The sequence below is a fragment of the Neolamprologus brichardi genome, chromosome 14 (genome assembly GCF_056152115.1).
Source record: "Neolamprologus brichardi isolate AB-2024 chromosome 14, ASM5615211v1, whole genome shotgun sequence".
Classification (NCBI taxonomy): domain Eukaryota; kingdom Metazoa; phylum Chordata; class Actinopteri; order Cichliformes; family Cichlidae; genus Neolamprologus; species Neolamprologus brichardi.
Window position 1 is genome coordinate 21,549,967 of NC_142117.1, and position 17,613 is coordinate 21,567,579.

At 39.4% G+C, this 17,613-nt stretch overlaps 1 protein-coding gene across 2 annotated transcripts in view; it reads right to left on the reverse strand.

Moving 5' to 3' along the window:
• Positions 1 to 17,613, reverse strand: part of grik4 (glutamate receptor, ionotropic, kainate 4) — a 339,306-nt gene that overhangs the window by 157,553 nt on the left and 164,140 nt on the right. For both annotated transcript variants that reach the window (XM_035909771.2, XM_006795461.3), the window contains exon 3: positions 15,701 to 15,834. In XM_035909771.2, coding sequence (XP_035765664.1) covers positions 15,701 to 15,782 — 82 coding nt within the window. In that variant the 5' untranslated portion in view covers positions 15,783 to 15,834. The remainder of the gene's footprint in view (positions 1 to 15,700; positions 15,835 to 17,613) is intronic.

The following is a 17,613-nucleotide window of genomic DNA, read 5'->3' on the forward strand; positions in this document are numbered from 1 at the left end:
CTTTAACCTCCAAATGTCAGCAGTTAAGGTTTGCTGTGCTAGAAGAATTGATCCATCTGAAATGCAGGAAAAAGGCAAGTGAAGAAGGGGCCAGTGGGGGTTCCTCTACACCACTGTCCTCGTAGACTAAACACAGAAATAAAACAGGAGAGGAGGGAAAAAAACAGCTGCTTGGGTGTGTGAAACTGCCTGGTAGGAACACTGAGGTTTATCTCATCACTAATCTCAGTTGTTCCTTGTGTTTTCCTGTGGTAATAGAGATTGAAAATGTGACGTCATTCAGGGGTAAAACCACAAAGAATTCTGGGAACTCGTGGCAAGAGGTACTAGCGCACGCAGGCTTTCAATTGAAATCAGTTACACAGCGATAAAAAGAAACACAAAAAAATGGCAAGAAGCTGTTGTATTATTAACTGCAATAGCCGGTCGCATGACAGCCACGGAAAGCCGACGGGTAAAGAGATTGGTCGTTATCGGATTACGTCGTTGAAGAGAAATTGTTCAGCCATGTTTCCGAAGTAACAAAGAGGCGACGGATGGCCTGGATTACAGCCATTCAAAGACAAAATATAACGTCCCAGAACACTCCAGCTCACAGGTTAGTCTGCTCCAAGCATTTCCACAAAGGTCAGTCTTCTGTTGTAGTTAAGACGTCATTTTTCTTAACATAACTGGTGATATAGGTTACAAGCAAGTCTGGCGCTGAACAGAAATTGTCGCGCTATGCTCCTTTGTTTATTGTGCATAAATAGTGAATTGTCCTGACACAATATTGCGTTTCGCTTCTGTTATTACCATGGTACATTGACAAAAACATATACTTTTATTCACAGGATAAAACAGGTTTTTTTGTATCACTAATTGCCCAGTACGATTACAGCATACAATATTATTGTCACTGCTACATTTCTGTGATGAACCAGAAATTATTTCCACTACTAATTAATTACCGTTGAGCTCAAAGGTCCTATTAATAAACGGTTAACGAATGTGTATTTATGAAGACGATTTGTGAGACTGGTAAACTTATGATATGTACGATGGTCTTTCGTTCTACACGGTGCATTTCAAGGTCCTGTACCCATCCGTCGATAAACTGTACCTGGGCTTGTTGCAGTGACCTGAAGTTACTAAACTTCATGAGTGTATGCACTCACTCCAAGAACCGTATAATTATAAATATGAGCGTGGTGAAAGTTGGGCAGCACGCTAACGTATTTTGTTCCTCTGTGTGCTCGTAAGGGTCTAACCCTTTCACTCGTTTGATTTCTTTCCTCGTATCTTTTCTTTGACTTTTCATCAAGTCTGTCTTTGTACGGACCGGCATTGTTCTCCTTCGTTTTGTACATACCTTTTTGGGGGGCAAAGAAAAAGCAAGAATTTATTGGAACCAAAGAATGAACGTCTTGTGGTGCTGCAAATGCTTGCATTTGATGCGGTACTTGGATTGTTTTGCCACGAGTTCCCGGCATGCAATGAACGAAAGTCACGTGGTCTGTCAATCTCTATAGAGCAAATCCCAAACAAAGTTTCTGTGATGATCCAAAACAACGGCCATTAGCTTCAGCATAGCTGCCATTACTTTGAGCTGCAGAATAATACATGCTTCTGTGGCCATAAAAAAAACAAGACTTACATCTATAGTGCAAGGACGTGTGGCAAGTGTGACTGGTTGATTGAAACTTCTTATACAGCATAAATTGGACTCGGATGTTTCTCTGTAATGGCAGCCATTTGTGATCTCCTTTATGCCTTACTAACAGAGGTGAACAGAAAAAGACACAATTTAGTTGTGTGCATCTGAGGTTACAGATAATAGTGTATATGCTTGTTACTTATTATTTTGTCTTGTTATTTATACAGTTTAAAGTAATATGGGGACACAAAATAAATTTAAAAATGGTTTATGTTTTAATTCCAGCTGGTTTCATAATTGTGCATCTCCTTCACGGGTTTCCGCTTAAGTTTTACGTTTCAGTTCAGCTTTATTGGCACGAAAGCTTTCAGAAACAATATCGCCAAAGCACAAAAATACAAACTTTCTTTTTGCGTGTTTGCACATTTGAATGGAGTAGTGTGCCGCATATGTCTAGGTCATTTACTGTCTCTGAGGTTGTGGCATGTCGATACATACAAAGCAGCAGAGTGTCCCCCGTCTCTGCCTGACACTTAGTAGGGATTCTGCATCTGTAATAAACGCTGAGATGAAAAATCCAAGTGCAGGGTAAACTAAGTAAAAAGCTCCAAAATCCAAACCTTTGTTCAGAGGAAAGGCAGAGGTCATCCACAGAAAGCCTGGCAGTGAGGTAAATAATCCAAATAGCGAACAGACAAAAAGGCAGAGTCTGTAAAGCAGCCCGCATGGGCCACACACAAAAAGAGCATAAACAACACAAGAAATGACAAAAATGAGCAATAAAATCTGTCAGAAACATAGGAAGCTTGGGAGTGTAGACTATATAACATACTATAGTATTTACTATTTGTATATATGTTGGATGAGTAACTAATTGAGTCAAAGCACATTATAATTAAAATGAATTTAAATGTATTTTACCTGAAATTATAATATATTGTATTTACCTACAGGCAGGCTTTCATTTGAAGCAGGCTTATATTAAAGGCAGGCTTTTACTGTTGAGCCCATCTGTGGTCATTACCATGTAATAACTATATGCATTAAAACACTTGCAGTACTCTTTTATGGTCTTACACCGACTGTATTACAGCACAATATTAAGGTTATTCATTATTTAAAAAAAACCTGAGGTTCTCCTTTCAATCTCTTTAATTACTTTCCTCATTTATTATATTGTTTGTTTAAATGACAGAGCAACTCCACCTACCCATCTGTGTTTAAACAGGAATAGTCTTCAAAGCACTTAGGCACCGTACTCATTGTGTCAAAGCTTCACTACTTTAACATGAAGGTAAATAATACATGCTCAAACAACCGGAAAACATAACAGGATGGATATGTAAGGAAATTTTGACAAAACATAATGTGGCTGATACGAATACACAACTTCACCAATAAACACCTTCAAATCCAAACCTCAGAGAGGCAGTTTATTTTTAAAAAAAAATCTAAATCTACAGCTATTGAAATGAAAAATGTTGAGTTGTCACAACCACACCTCTGGACATTATACAAGTCCCAGTGTTTAATTAACTACTGGCTTTTACACTCCTTTTAAACATCAAACAGCGTGATACCTGTGTGTACTTGGGTGCTGCTGAGACATTTCATTTTTGGTTGATGTCCGAATCAAGACACTTTCCACATGGTACTGCATGCTGGATCAAAACTTGATTGTACTTTTCTGGATTATTGATTCTGAATTAGAATTAAAATACATTTTATATTCTGATTCTGAATCGTGAATGCAGAAAAGTACATTAAAGTTTGAGAAGATCTGCAAAACCACTGTCTACTCCGCCCACTTTCTGTTCGACCCACTGCTGTCTGCTCGGCGCCTCGAGTCAATAAGGTCCCACACCTCCAGACCGACAAACAGCTTCTTCCCCTGGGCCATTCGGACTGTTAACAAACACTATTCCCCCACACCCCACCTCTCACCAGTCTGACCCATGGCCTGAATAACACTCATACAAACTCTATTCAGACCAAATCTTTTCTTTGCACTACCACCAAACACATTTGGTGCTCAGAACACTCAGAGTACACCTCTAATAAAATTGTGCTATCATAAATGTGGTATAAATGGTAAATAAATTTCAATATAGACGATACTGAGACTCAGGAATGTTTAAACGATAATATTGTTGTGTTGAAAACATGCAGTTACAGAACACACTGTAACTGGCAGACCACACTGCTGTAGCCATCTATGCATAAAAAACATTATCTCTGCATCAGACTAACAAGCAGCTCGATGAGAGGACATCAGAAAAGTTTGCTATCATTGCATTTAGGGAGGGAAGATGCTTCTGTATATGATTCTCTGTATATCTGAGCCAGTATATGCATGGATTTTAACCTGGCATTGATGTTGTGTTTTATTTCACACTAATCAAAGCACAGCCAACAAAAGCAGTTTTTCCCCTCTAGCTCTCCACAGGAAAAAAGCAGGGCATTTCACAGCATTCATAACTATATTTTAATGAATCGAGCCATAAGCACAATCACTGGCACAAGTTCGTGGACTTTGCATAGTTTTGAAAAAAACGACTGATATTAATTCCTTTTGAGAACGCAGGCATGGTGCTCACGTGCTGGAGGTGTAAAATGGTTTAGAACAGAGAGAATAAATTACACTAAGTTTGGGGTTGACATCAATCACGAATAATCAAATCATCTCCTCTAATTCCCTTTAAAAGCAGTGCTCTCTCCACCATGCCCTGACTGTAATGGATGGGGAGAGTCAAGATCTGCTGCACAAACACAGCTACTTCTAAGAGGAAATTGATGTCCTTGTCGAAGAGATGCAGCGCCGTGTGGTGCAAATGTGGGACGAATAGAAATAAACAATGAAAAAAATGTCCCCGATTCCTCCCCGGAGAAAATAAAGGCCAAAGTATTAAGTGTTGGTTATTGTAGATTAAATACCTCGCAGAAACAGAGCTACAGCTTAGGTGGGTGACTCATCATGTATGCCTCTGAGTATTTGAACTTAACAATCAGTTGGTTTATGAATTCTACAGGGAGCCAGTATAAATAGACCGTGGCCTAAAAGTGGCATTCTGGACCACTTGCAAGCAATTCAGGAATGTGCTGCTTAAGAAAGTGTAAAGGAAGTAATGTAATTATGAGACAATCCAACGTTTTTAGCATCAACTGAGCATCAGTACACAATAACATCATATCTATCTGTCTACTCATGTAATCACTACCTCCCTTTTCCAAGATCTCTTAGTAATAGTATTCCAATGACATAGTTCACATTTTATATTTAAAGGCATTTAACAATCATTTCTGTGTGATAATTTACTTGCTAAAGGGTCCAATTTTACATATTTCAGATATAAAATAATGCTCACTTGATTAACACTTTATTCTTTGACTTATGTTTCACAACCTAAGTGCAAAATTGATACAGAATATAAAGATCTTTCGGCTGCAGTGACGTGACAGCTAAAACAGAAATGAATGTCAGGGCAGAGCGAGGCGTGAGACCGTGTCAGAAGAAGCAATCCATCTCTGATGCAAGGACCTTCATAAGAGGTAGGCTGGCAGTAGATAAGAAGCTGGTTAATGCCATAATCACAAGGGTTATAGATGCTGTTTGGTCTACTGTTTGTTTTATAGGCTGGCACGTGAGCAGATGACAACACAAAACGAACAACCAAGGCCCTGATTCCATTTAAACTTCAGCCAGTATTCTGGTTATACCTTTCATTCTACATCATCGCATAACTGAAAAGGATAGCAACCCTGTTCGCTCTCACATTCCTCCATCTCAGCGTGTGGCAGTGCCCCATTACACATCCTCAAACATTGTCCTGCAGCTTGTAATTAGTTTGTTAATAATTCAAGTGTAAATGTTTTTATGTTTGTGTGTAGCTGATAATAGCTAACATGTGGGTTTTTTTTTTTTAGAGTGCATATAGAGTATGTGTGCATGCACATGACCAAATGGGCAATATTTATTTCAATTTGTTCTTATCTGTGGAGAACACATTAAATCAGGAGGCTGTGTTTTGTGTGTTTGTTGGGATGTGTGTGGTTAAAACTAAAGTACAAGCGTGCTACGTACCTATTCACTGTGACTTTATCAGATTTGGTGAATAATTTATGCGGTAGGCTCAGGAGCAAAACAGTGTGCATAATTGCATAACATCACTCCTATCTGCCATTCCTGCCATTAACTAAATGATTGGTCTCAGCACCTGCCCCGCTAATTAAAACCTTAGAGATTAATCATAAACTTTCCCCCCTCAGTCAGCGCCTGAAGATGGATTTGTATGTGCATGTATGTGGGATTAATTCTGCTCATAATTTCCTCTCTACAATCCTGGACAAACATTTTCCAATTACATGACTGATGTATACTATAACAAAGAGCCTTTTTCTTTCTCTGCACATGCGGTATTCTGTAATTAAGCACCGTTTCTTTCTGATATACCCTCATTACCTTTGTTGGCCTCAGATCGAATCAAAGAAAACTGAGCAGTTTGAGTTGACTCTTGTAACAGGTGGTCGCCGAAAAAGAGGTTTAGCTGAAAATGTACCCTGTGGCTTCAATTCCGTGAGTACACATGTCTGAGTGTCATTAACCTAATGGCTCCCATACTAATTAGAAGCAGAGAGATTAATCATTAAATCTCCTCTTGTGGCTCCTCAGCTGGACATCATGGTCTCTGCTTTAGCATCCATTCAAGCCAACATTTGCATTTTTCACCACAGAGGAACCAAAGCTACAATTCAAATGATATGTCAAAGCACTGCAGGATGCTTCCCTCACAGTTATTTACTCTCCTTCCTTTCTGACACGCTATCTTCTTTGCTCTTCCAGTAACAGTGTGTTAAATGAGTTCATAGATGCCAGCTGAAATCAGAGCATGCGAGGGCAGAATGAACCTGACTGGAGGCAAGGGCACAATGACTCAGCCATGGTGGCTCTAGCAGCCAGCCTTAATAAGTCACTGTGAGCGTAGATGGGGCTGAACTGAGGGAAGTGACAGTGTGATGCTGCTGACTTGTGGGTATTACCTCAGCAGGGCTAATTACACTATTAGACCCTACCTGTGGGCTTCAATTTTGCTGATCCACCTTACATGCCCCTGGTGTCTGGAGCCACATACAGTGCATAACAGTGGTCACGGATGTGAACAAATACAAGCACACAAACTAGAGTCCACTCTCTCCAGAAATACAGTATTTTTAATACTGGTACTGCAGCAAATGATTTATTTCTATTGCCAAAATTCAGCACCAAAATAGGAGGCCATGCTTTTTACCAAAGCACGTTTTCCTACACCCAAGTGCTTTGTATCTAATATTCACTGTACACATTGATGAACACATCTGAGATCATGGGGATCTCTCCCAAGACTGGAGATTGCAGCAGCCAAGGATCACACTACCAAACTTTTGATTATGATAATCTACGCTACCTCCTGAGCTACAGCCAACCTGACCCAACCCAACCACAGTCACAAAAGCCTAGAGAGCAGTTGGCAACCTGGTTGCAAAGAAAATGCTGCATCAAAAACCTCTTTGCAACTGTTTTGGTTACATGAAAAGCACCCACTTGTCCACAAACACTTGGTGACTAACCATCAGTGATGGTGAAACTTGAGAAAGTGCAATGCAAAGTGTAAGTTGAGAATGTTGGGGTGGTTGTAGCTCAGGAGGCCATCTACTAATGTGATGGTTGATGGTTCCATCCCTGGCTGCTCTAGTCTGCATGCCAAATATCTTTGGGCAAGATAGTAACCCAAAGTTGCTCTTTGATTGTGGGTGGACAATAGAAAGCTCTTATGCATAGAAAAAAAGTCTTTGTTTGAATGGGTGTGAATAAGACATGTTGTATAAGGTGCTTTGAGTGCTCAAGTAGAGTAGAAAATATGTAAGTAAGTAAGTAGTAAGTAGTATGTATGTAGTTTTAGTCCCCTTCAGAGTAAAACTTCTGCCTTCTGCCACTGAAACCAACATATTCCAATACTTTTATTTTGGAGGTGAATAGTCTTTGTTTCTGCTTTGTGTTGCAAATTTGGGTGTAGTGATGGACGCAGACCTAAACTTAGAAACCCACATTAAGACAATAACAAAGTCAGCTTACTATCACCTCAAGAATATTTCAAGGATAAAAGATCTGATGTCTCAACAGGACCTGGAAAAACTAGTCCATGCATTCATCTTTAGTAGGCTTGATTACTGTAACAGCATCTTTACAGGTCTACCTAAAAAATCAGTCAGACAACTACAGCTCATTCAGAACTCTGCTGCTCGAGTCCTCACTAAGACCAAAAAAGTGGACCACATCAGTCCAGCTCTGAGGTCTTTACACTGGCTGCCTGTCTGTCAGAGGATAGACTTTAAAGTTATGATGCTGGTCTATAAAGCTCTGAATGGTTTAGGACCAAAATACATCAGTGACCTCCTGACCCAGTATGAACCTTCCAGATCTCTCAGGTCATCTTGATCGGGTCTTTTATCAGTTCCCAGAGTCAGAACTAGACATGGAGAAGCTGCATTCAGCTTTTATGCTCCATATATCTGGAACAAACACTCAGTTTATTTAAATCCAGGTTGAAGACTCACCTGTTCTCAGCTGCATTTGAATAAAGCACCAAATCCACACCGTTTTACTTTTAAGCTTAAATTTCAAAACTTACATCTTAACTAATGGTTTTATCTACTGTTCCTTCCTCTTTTTTTTCCATTTTAAATCATGCTTTTTATTTGTTTTTGTTTTTTTAATGTTTCTATAAAGCACTTTGAATCATGCTGTTGAATTGTGCTATATAAATAAACTTGCCTTGCCTTTTCTACAGTTTGACATCTGCTTAATAAGTAGCTGGTGAGTGTTAGCAGACAAGTCTCTATACAAAGTACGGGCAACCATGGAAACCAAAGCAATCACAAGGAGGTTTTTGTTGCAGCATCATCTTTGACATCCAGCAACAGCAAGCAACATCCTGCATGCTGGGTAAATACACATTTTCCCTAGCAACCAGTGGTTACCACGGGTCTCTAGACCTATATGACTGGGCCCATATAGGATGCGGTATTCCTTATTAAACATTTAATGATAACAGCACATTTTGCATTCAATACATTTATCTCACAACAAACTATTCCTCACTAAGAGCTTGCATGATGCCAGCCTGCCAGGTAGATGGTGCAGGGTCAGACTCTGCTGCTGGGAAAGAAAAACCAATTGAATTTACCCCACCGAGAATCCTCTATCGTGTTCTCCCACTGACTTCGGAAAAGAGAGCAAAGAAGCAGACAAAGATTCGATTTGAGTTCTTCCTGTGGAGATAGTCCTGTTGCTGCTCCCTCAGTAGTCTGGGATGCTCTGTAAGTGTTTTAAGGGTAATGTAAAAAATCTGAACATTTTATGTTTAACATTCCTCAGACTGGATCTCATGCATTAATTGTGAGAACAGCAGCAACTTTAGGGCAGCATATGTGAGTATTTCGTTATTACTATGTATGAAGTTTCATTTTCTCTGATAATGACATTAAGTTGTCTTAATAATGATTCAAATTTGATTGAAGATTATTTACATAAATCAGTTGATTGTCAGCTAAACAAGAATTCCAGCTGTCTTCTTAAGAGTTTAATTGAAAACATTGTTTTATTTAATGCTTAGAACTGAGAAACTTCAGTAACAAACGGACATAGAAAAATGTTTGCTGTTATCTGATTATCTGGCAAAGCAGATCTATGAGTACCAAGCTAGAAGTAGAGCCATTACACCATTTCCTGGATTTTAAAAACTGCTGGTATTTTTGTTACTGGTGTGCTTTGCACTGACAGATGATAACATGTAAAAACACCTCACTCAAATGGATCATTTTTCCCCCCCTATACGTACATATCCGTATGTTATTTAGATGTTTTGAATAAGCTAAACTGAAAGCAAAACTTAATGAGAATGTGCTAAGCATGTTTAATACCTGGGTTGACCGAGGTACTAAACTGCTGCCTCTCAAAGAAGCAAATTAATAACTTTCAGGCATCTGTTAAAGTTGCCGTTTGGTTTTTCCCTCTGGACATGTACAACTGGGAGGAGACCATCAAACACATACAAAATGCATGAGGGATTATATATCCCAGCTGATCTCTGATGACTTGGGGATCATTGGGACAGCTGAAGGAAGATGGTGGGGAACATTGTGATCGTTCTCTCTTTTTCTTTCTATTGCACTTTGACAAAATAATAACAAATGTGCAAATAAAGCCAACATCTTGCCTCTCGAGTTATCCTCGAGGACATATATAATAAGAAACCGATGATTCAATTAAATGTCAGGGAGTGAGATATCTATTTTTCATACATCCCCCTGCCAGCCATTGCATAACATAGTCAATAAACAGCTGTTCAAGCTGTTTATTGACAAGCTACGCAATCCCTGAAATTACCTTCAAAGACAATCAATTAGACAAATTGCTTACTGGTTTTGCAGTGCAATAACACAAAGTTAAAATACACTATACGGAAAAAAGTACTGGGCTCCCTATATAGTAAGATAAGATAAGACAACCTTTATTAGTCCCACACGTGGAAAATTTGTTTTGTTACAGCAGAACGTGATCGGTGCATAGTTACATAGCAAAAAGTAGAAAAACACTGGAATAGGATAAGATGATAAGAATAAGATACTGTACACAATAGAATAGAATAAAATTAAATAGCATATACAATAGAATAAAAATAGAATACAAATGCTATATGCAACTGAGTAAAATACAAGGTTGTCAGAAAAAGAGTATTGCACTTAGTGTTATTGCTATTGCACATGTGTGGATGTGGATGTGTGTGTTTGGTCAGTTGCAAAGTCTTTGTTGTAGAGTCTGACAAGAGTGGGGAGGAAAGACCTGCAAAATCTCTCTGTCCCACATCGTGAGCCTGGCACTGAAGGAGCTGCTCAGTGCTGCGAGAGTCTCCTGCATGGGGTGGGAGATGTTGTCCAGAAGGGATGGCAGCTTAGCCACCATTCTCCTGTCTCTCACCACCTCCACTGGGTGCAGTGGGCATCCTAGAACAGAGATGGCCCTCCGGATCAGCTGCCACACCAGCAGACCACACCGTAAAAGAGTACAGTGTACTCTTAGTACTCCTGTAGTACACCTACAGGAATTGCTCAAGCATGGAAACTAATGCCATGAAGCTCCCAGCACAGTGTTTGTGCTGATATTAATGCCAGCAAAGCAGTTAGAGCCAGCAGATCGTCAGCTACTTTTACATACAATGTAATGGTTGCAATGGTGGCATGCTATTATACCATGCTCAGTGTCAGTGAGCACTTTATAATGACCCATTGTTTCAAAAATGTTCTACACAGCTATCTACATAGCTAGATGCTCTTCATTTTATACACCTGTAGCAATGGCTCTGAAAATACCTTAAGTGTGGCTTAATACTTTTTTTCATATAATGCAAAGTGACTTAATAAAATAAAGCACCAATAAAAATAAAGTGAGCATATATAAAAAATACTAGTGTTTATGTGGCATGTTCATGTATGAGGGGCGGATAATTTACTTTTATATTCTCCTATTAAACCAGCCAGAATGGAGAGTCTCTGCAGGGCAAAGACAATGTTGGTAGTGTTGTTGAATATTGCTCTAATTGTAGCGAAATCCACGTGAAAGACAGAGCTACTAAAACCCTTTTTTAATCATTCAGAGCTGTTTCACATTATGTTCTCGGGGCTGCTGTAAGGTTGGTTTATGTGCGACACAACCTTATGCACAGGAAGTGTGTTTGCCTCTTCCTGGTGAGATTACTGCCTCTAATCGTGTAACGCTTTTGCTCTGTGATGGTGACAGACCACAACAAAGACATCCTGGCCCTGAACTGTGAGGACTAGTTCTTAGTGCTGAGAAATCCTGATTGGTTTTTGAACTAGAAGAAAAGATTCTGAAGAACCACTGATGGTAGGCGAAGACCAGGGAGATTCAGGATGGTCTTTAAAATGGTATAGCCAATGATATTATCATAGAAGATGTGTAGAAGTGTGTCAAGCCATTCCTTTGGATTTCAGATATGCGCTATGCACTGTAATGTTTAATTTATGGTACCTTGGTTGTGTCTGTTCGTGGAGGTATTTTCCTGAGGAGAGCCTTTTGGGGCAGGTGGTCAGCTGCCACTAAAGTTCTCCATCAAAATATTCCAAAACCACAACTGCACGGTGCTCGCCATGCATTGGTGAAAGGCTGAGATTTGCCCAAAAAAAAGAAAAGAAAAAAAAGCACAGACAGTGACTACAGTGGACACTGTTTTTTCACTTGGTTTCACTTCAGCTCTTTAGATGTAAGAACTTCTCTCTCAGCTGGCTGATGGACCAACAACAGCAGAAGAAAGAGTAGCTTGCAGACAAATTATACCACATATTTTTGGCTGTGCCCCCAATCTAACAACAGACACTCTCTGCAGGTAGAAAGGCAGTCCAAAGCTGCCCATGGACTGCCAACAGACTTCCCACATGACACCACTGCTGAACCATAATTTCCCCATTAGTCCTACCTGGGTAGTAGATAATAGAGACAGCACACCGGAAATTTCGTCACAGTCAGGCTATTTGGGCCCCAAGAATCATTAAAGGACCTTTCTCATTTCAAGACAGAAAGAGACTTCATCTTATTTCAGTAAGTTCCATTTCATTTGATCAGTTTTGTCATTTTGATTTCATTCATCTTCACGTATGCTCTAAAAGAACACTGTCCATGGGTTATATTGAGGCATTGATTAAATTTCTTTATAAACCCAGCTAGATGTTTAGGCTCTCTGTTGAAATTGAAGTTGCACTGGTCCTGAATAGCTCAGCTATTCTCTGTATTACAAAAAGCAGACACTAGCTCATAACAGCAATGTGTGTTTAGAAGATGACTGTCTGGAAATAAGCATAAGTACCAAGTTATTAGCTGGATAGAATTACACAGGAGACACTTTTTCACTTAACTAATGGCTGAATACCACCCACAGCAACAAGCTGCACCATATGGTAGTGAACCAGCATTTTTAGGTAGTGTTTGCAGTTTGTCTTCTTGTTTTCTCATTTTGTTCTTTTATATTTATATTTTGGCGATTGATTTCACCTCTTTTATTTCTTTTATTTGGTTAAGGCTTCACTTGTCGTTACTTTCATTTTTTTTTTAAAGAACAATGAAGGAAAATCAATTTGTACTTTCCCAGGCTGATATCGCAACTCCACTGCAACTTAAACATTGTTTATCCCATAATTCGTTCCCCACCACAAGACAGCAGTAAAAATGCCAGAAGACATGTTATATTTATACAAATTTTCCTCATCAAAATTAAAGTAAATAGACTTACTTTGCATCACATGGTTTAATTAATTTCCAACAAAAGTAGATCCTAATCCCTGGATTTGCTAAGAACATGGCAGACACAAAGAGAAGTTCCTCAGTTCACCTACACTGAGCTTGCTGCTGGCTGGTCCTGGTGGAAATGTGTGAGGGACAGGAGGTTGTTTTTGGCACTCACACATTCAGAGAAGGCCAGACAGTGACATTATGCCAGCCAGGCAGGACTCTAGGGACGGCCATGTTAAATACCATCTCCTGCAGCTCAAATGGCAGAGTTGTAGTGGTGTTTTGGGTTACGTGTTTGTTTGTGTGCCTCTGTGGGTTGTGAAACGTGTATATGTGGCTGTGTGTTTGTACTTTTGCATATCTATGCCTTGTACTGGAATAAAGTAGCAATGAATGGGGTTCTGTGCAAATGTGAGATTAGAAGAAATGTACAAAAACAGGCCAAGCACCTAATTATCCATCAACGATGCAACATTGAGATAAATATAAACCACCACTGCTGTGGAACTGGTACAATCAGGTGGAGGGTGGCAGGGAAAACAGGGAGAAAGAAAAGGCATGCGGCTGCAAGCTACTTCTCAGATGATATTCACAAACAAGGAATGATTTGTTCTTGGTTGTGTTGATAGAGTAAACTCTGAAACTCTGCTGTTTTCAAAATACAGAAAATGGTTTGGGGCATTATGTGACAATCCAGCAAAAATTCTGCAAACAGCAGATGTGCTGTGACAGAGCTACTGTATGAGACAGAACAGACAGGGTAGAAAAACAGTGAGTGATACATAAATGCCTTGTTCAAAAATAAGAGATGGTGATAGCGCTCAAAAATGACAGTTTGAACTGATTCAGTTTCGTCAAGGTTCAAAATACTGGAAAGATAAAAAGACTTTTACACACAAGAGAAGTAAAGGGAAAAGACAAAAGATCAAGAAAGGATGACACGTTAAAGTTCCAATGTGCATTTATCAGCCATGAAGCCCTGAGCTTTTTTCTTTTTTTTCTTCTGAACAATTAGAATTGCATTTGTACATCATCTAAAGAGGCACTCTTATTTTTAATGCACCCTTTGGATTTATTTGATGTTTTAATAGTCTTAATATAACCACATGGCCATTTGTACACAGCGTCTGTGCTATTAACTTGCACCCTTCTAACCTGCACACAGATCTCACTTTCAAGTGTTCTTGTTAAAAGAACAGTTGAAAGCTGACCACTGAGAAATCACAGCAGGGAACAGTTTGGGAGCCGCAGAATCAATGTCATTCTGAATCTCTATCTCAGTTTCACTGTATGCTATTAATTTCTATATGTAGTGCACACACACACACAACCCCGTTCAGCTATCTTAGTGAGGACCTTCATTGACATAATGCTTTCCCTAGCCCCTTACCCTAACTCTAACTGTTAAAAATGAATGCCTAATCCTAACCCTTACCCTAAACCTAACCATAACCTAATTGTAACCTTGACACTAAAACCACATTTTGAGCCTCAAAGATGCCTTTAAATGCCTTCAAATTTGTGAGGACCGGGTTGTGTGTCCTCACAAGTGACTGTTGGTTCTCACAAAGATAGCTAGACAGGAACATACACACACACACACACACACGAACAAGCGTTTCCAACCTTAGACAAGGGTTCTATACATAAATGAAGAGACAGTCAATCACACTTTTGGTAGACGGGGAGCAAGTGACAGGGAGTCAGAGAGCTGCTGACTGTAGGAGAATAATAACAAGATGGACCAACCTCCATCGGTTACCAGCATACTCTAGCAGTTTATGTGACTTTTGAAGCAGACTTTCCAGTGAAAAATCTAGTCTTGGTCCACCGATCAGCCACTATTTCCAGAACCACAGTACTGCAGTGGTTTTGCTAGATTTTAGCAATTGCTTTAAAATGTTTGTTCAATAGTCCCAACAGTCACAGTCAAAATAGTTGCAGAGTTGCAAGTGCCACTTACAACAGTGAAAAAAGGGCAAGATTAGGGCAAGATTAGGATAAGAGTCAGATTTTTGCTATGCTCAGATTACTTTTATAGTTAAATATTCAAAAGAGCTGCAATAAACAGAGAGGTAATCAATGTATCTGATAGGTCAGCTGACACTCGTCTAATTATGCACCTTAAATTTTGTTTAATATGCAGGTGGAAGGGTGGGGAAATCTCGACCTATAGCCTCCAGTATGTGCAGAGTTAGAATAATAGGTTTTTTTGCTTTAGTGGCTAATTGCTTAAAGCTATACTGTATCACTGTACACAGCATACACAGTAAAGAACAGTAAACAGTAAACAGTATATAGTATTAAGTTTGTACCATCCAGATACTCTTAAACTATAATGTTGTCATGAAAGTCTATGGTGCATTAACTGTTCTGTGGCTAACTGTAAAACAACTATAGATCATAGACTGTAGTTCTGTAGTATCTTACAGACAATTAGGACTGTGTCACATTCACACATTAATTTTGATACCTCAGGCCATGTGTTACAGCCATGTGAGGAAACATGGATACTTTTCAACATTTGTGATTGAATTCCTCCAGCCAGTTTTATCAAGACTGTGGAGACTGCAAAGATTAGAGTATCCAGCTATCTGAGCTGACAGTTCTGAAGCAACATTCCCAGTCAACAATTAAAAACTTAAACGCACTCATTCACTGATATTTCAAGTAGAATGAAAAGCATGCACTGTATAGAGTGGAAGCCATTATGTTTTGCAATTTACCTATTCGAAAGGAGAGCGGGCCACCAAAGGTGCTTCTCACCCACATGGCTAAGAAGAGCAGAAGCGCCCAGGCTGTGAGCATCTTCTATGACTCCTCATGGGTCCTGCCCCGGGGGTGCCCCTGTCACAGCCACCTGAAGAATATACAAAGAAGAGAACACCATTTATACATCAGCAGGCATCAAGTTGGACACGCACACAAGCCACATCTGTGCAGAATAGTGATAAGCCTTCGGATATACAGTGCCTCATCTCTGTTTTGCTCATGCCATCTCTCATTGCATGCTAGGAATCTATTAGTGTCAGTGCGAGACTGCAGCTAAGTGAATTTTAAGCCTATGGGAGTTTTAATGACTGCGGTTTTTTCTGTATTACTTTGCAACAGTCTTTGTTTTGTTACATATTTAAACATAAAATCCATTTTTATCTCCCTGGTATTGAAGCAAAAAGTCACATAAGGTGACTTGAAGCATCCTGAACCAAATTTCTGGGTCTGTATTAAACCCTCTGAGCTGTTTCCATCAGGAGTTGTAAAGGACCGAAAACCAAAGGGGATATATTTGACTTCCATTTCCCAGGTGGACCGCAATATGACTCCAAATGAATCATAATGTTGTTCCCTGTTTCCCACCTGTGTAAATAACTAACTGTTTGCTGAAAAGGTTTGCCATACCAGTGAGTTTTCTGCCCACAGGAGGCACAAAATGGAATTATCGTAGGTAATAGCTAAGAAATTGTTTCATTTTTAGTAATTTTAGTATTAAATTTCTAGTAATTTTATTCTATTTTATTTGTTTTTCCCATGTGCAGTAAATGTCCTCTAGATGTAACCGTTTCCTATATTTTCTTTATATTTTCCCTCACCTAATTGCATGCAGCTCTATCAGGCTAAACACTAGAAAATCAACAGATGCCATAATTAATTCACAACATGATTCACAAATGTAAACCATTAATGCGTTTGACGGTATTTTTAAACCTATTTTACCTCATCACACCTTCTTAAAGTGATTCTCAGATGCTTGATTAAAACGAGATCTGTTCACTCTTCATCAAGGTCTGGCGTTATTCAAGCTGACATTTACGAAGCTTAAAGGAGTGGGTGGTTCTGGTATGCAGCGATAGAGGACGGCGTCTTCTCTTTGGCAGTGTTTTATGTTCCAGATCATAAAGAGACTTTCTGGGTTTTTTTTGAAGGGGGATCTAGGGTGGGGAATGGGGGTCAGGGACAAAGTCACTGCAATCACAGTGACTGTTTTCTGCTATAAAGTACACTACAGCTGCGTAAAATACTTTATTTTCAACAAAAAACAAGCAAAGTTTCTTTAGGCTCATCCTACCAAACAGAGTAAGCCAGTTAGGTGCGTGGAGGGCAAAGCATCCAAATGTCAGACAGTATGAAGATGGCAGACAGCAAGGCTATTGCAGCTGGACTGGAAAGAGTAAGGTCTTCTATATTTATGCAGGCACAAAGCCAAGAGAGGTGCAAATGTAGCCACAATATCATTTTCAAAGGGAGGAAGCTGACAGTCCTGCGTTTGCACCTGTGTGATTATTCTGGATGCAGGAAGACACTCTTTGGACTACAGGACGTGCTTATCTAGAGTGTCTCAGGTGGGTAACTGGACCAGAGATGGACAACATTTAAAGAGGGAGATTTGAAGATTGAGTCAGTGTCATGCAAATCTTAGTATCGGTTCATTTCAATGTTGTTTCATTTAATCTACACACTTTCTCACAGATTTTAGTGTTTGCTGCTATGTGTAGCATGTTTTTGGTTAATTGGTTATGCCATTTCTTAGCCAAGGCCAGAAAAGTAGCATGTGAGTATAAAACCAGATAAATAAATGAGTCACAATGCAAGTCTTACCATGCCATGAAACTTTCTTAATTAACTTTTTTTAAAATTTGTT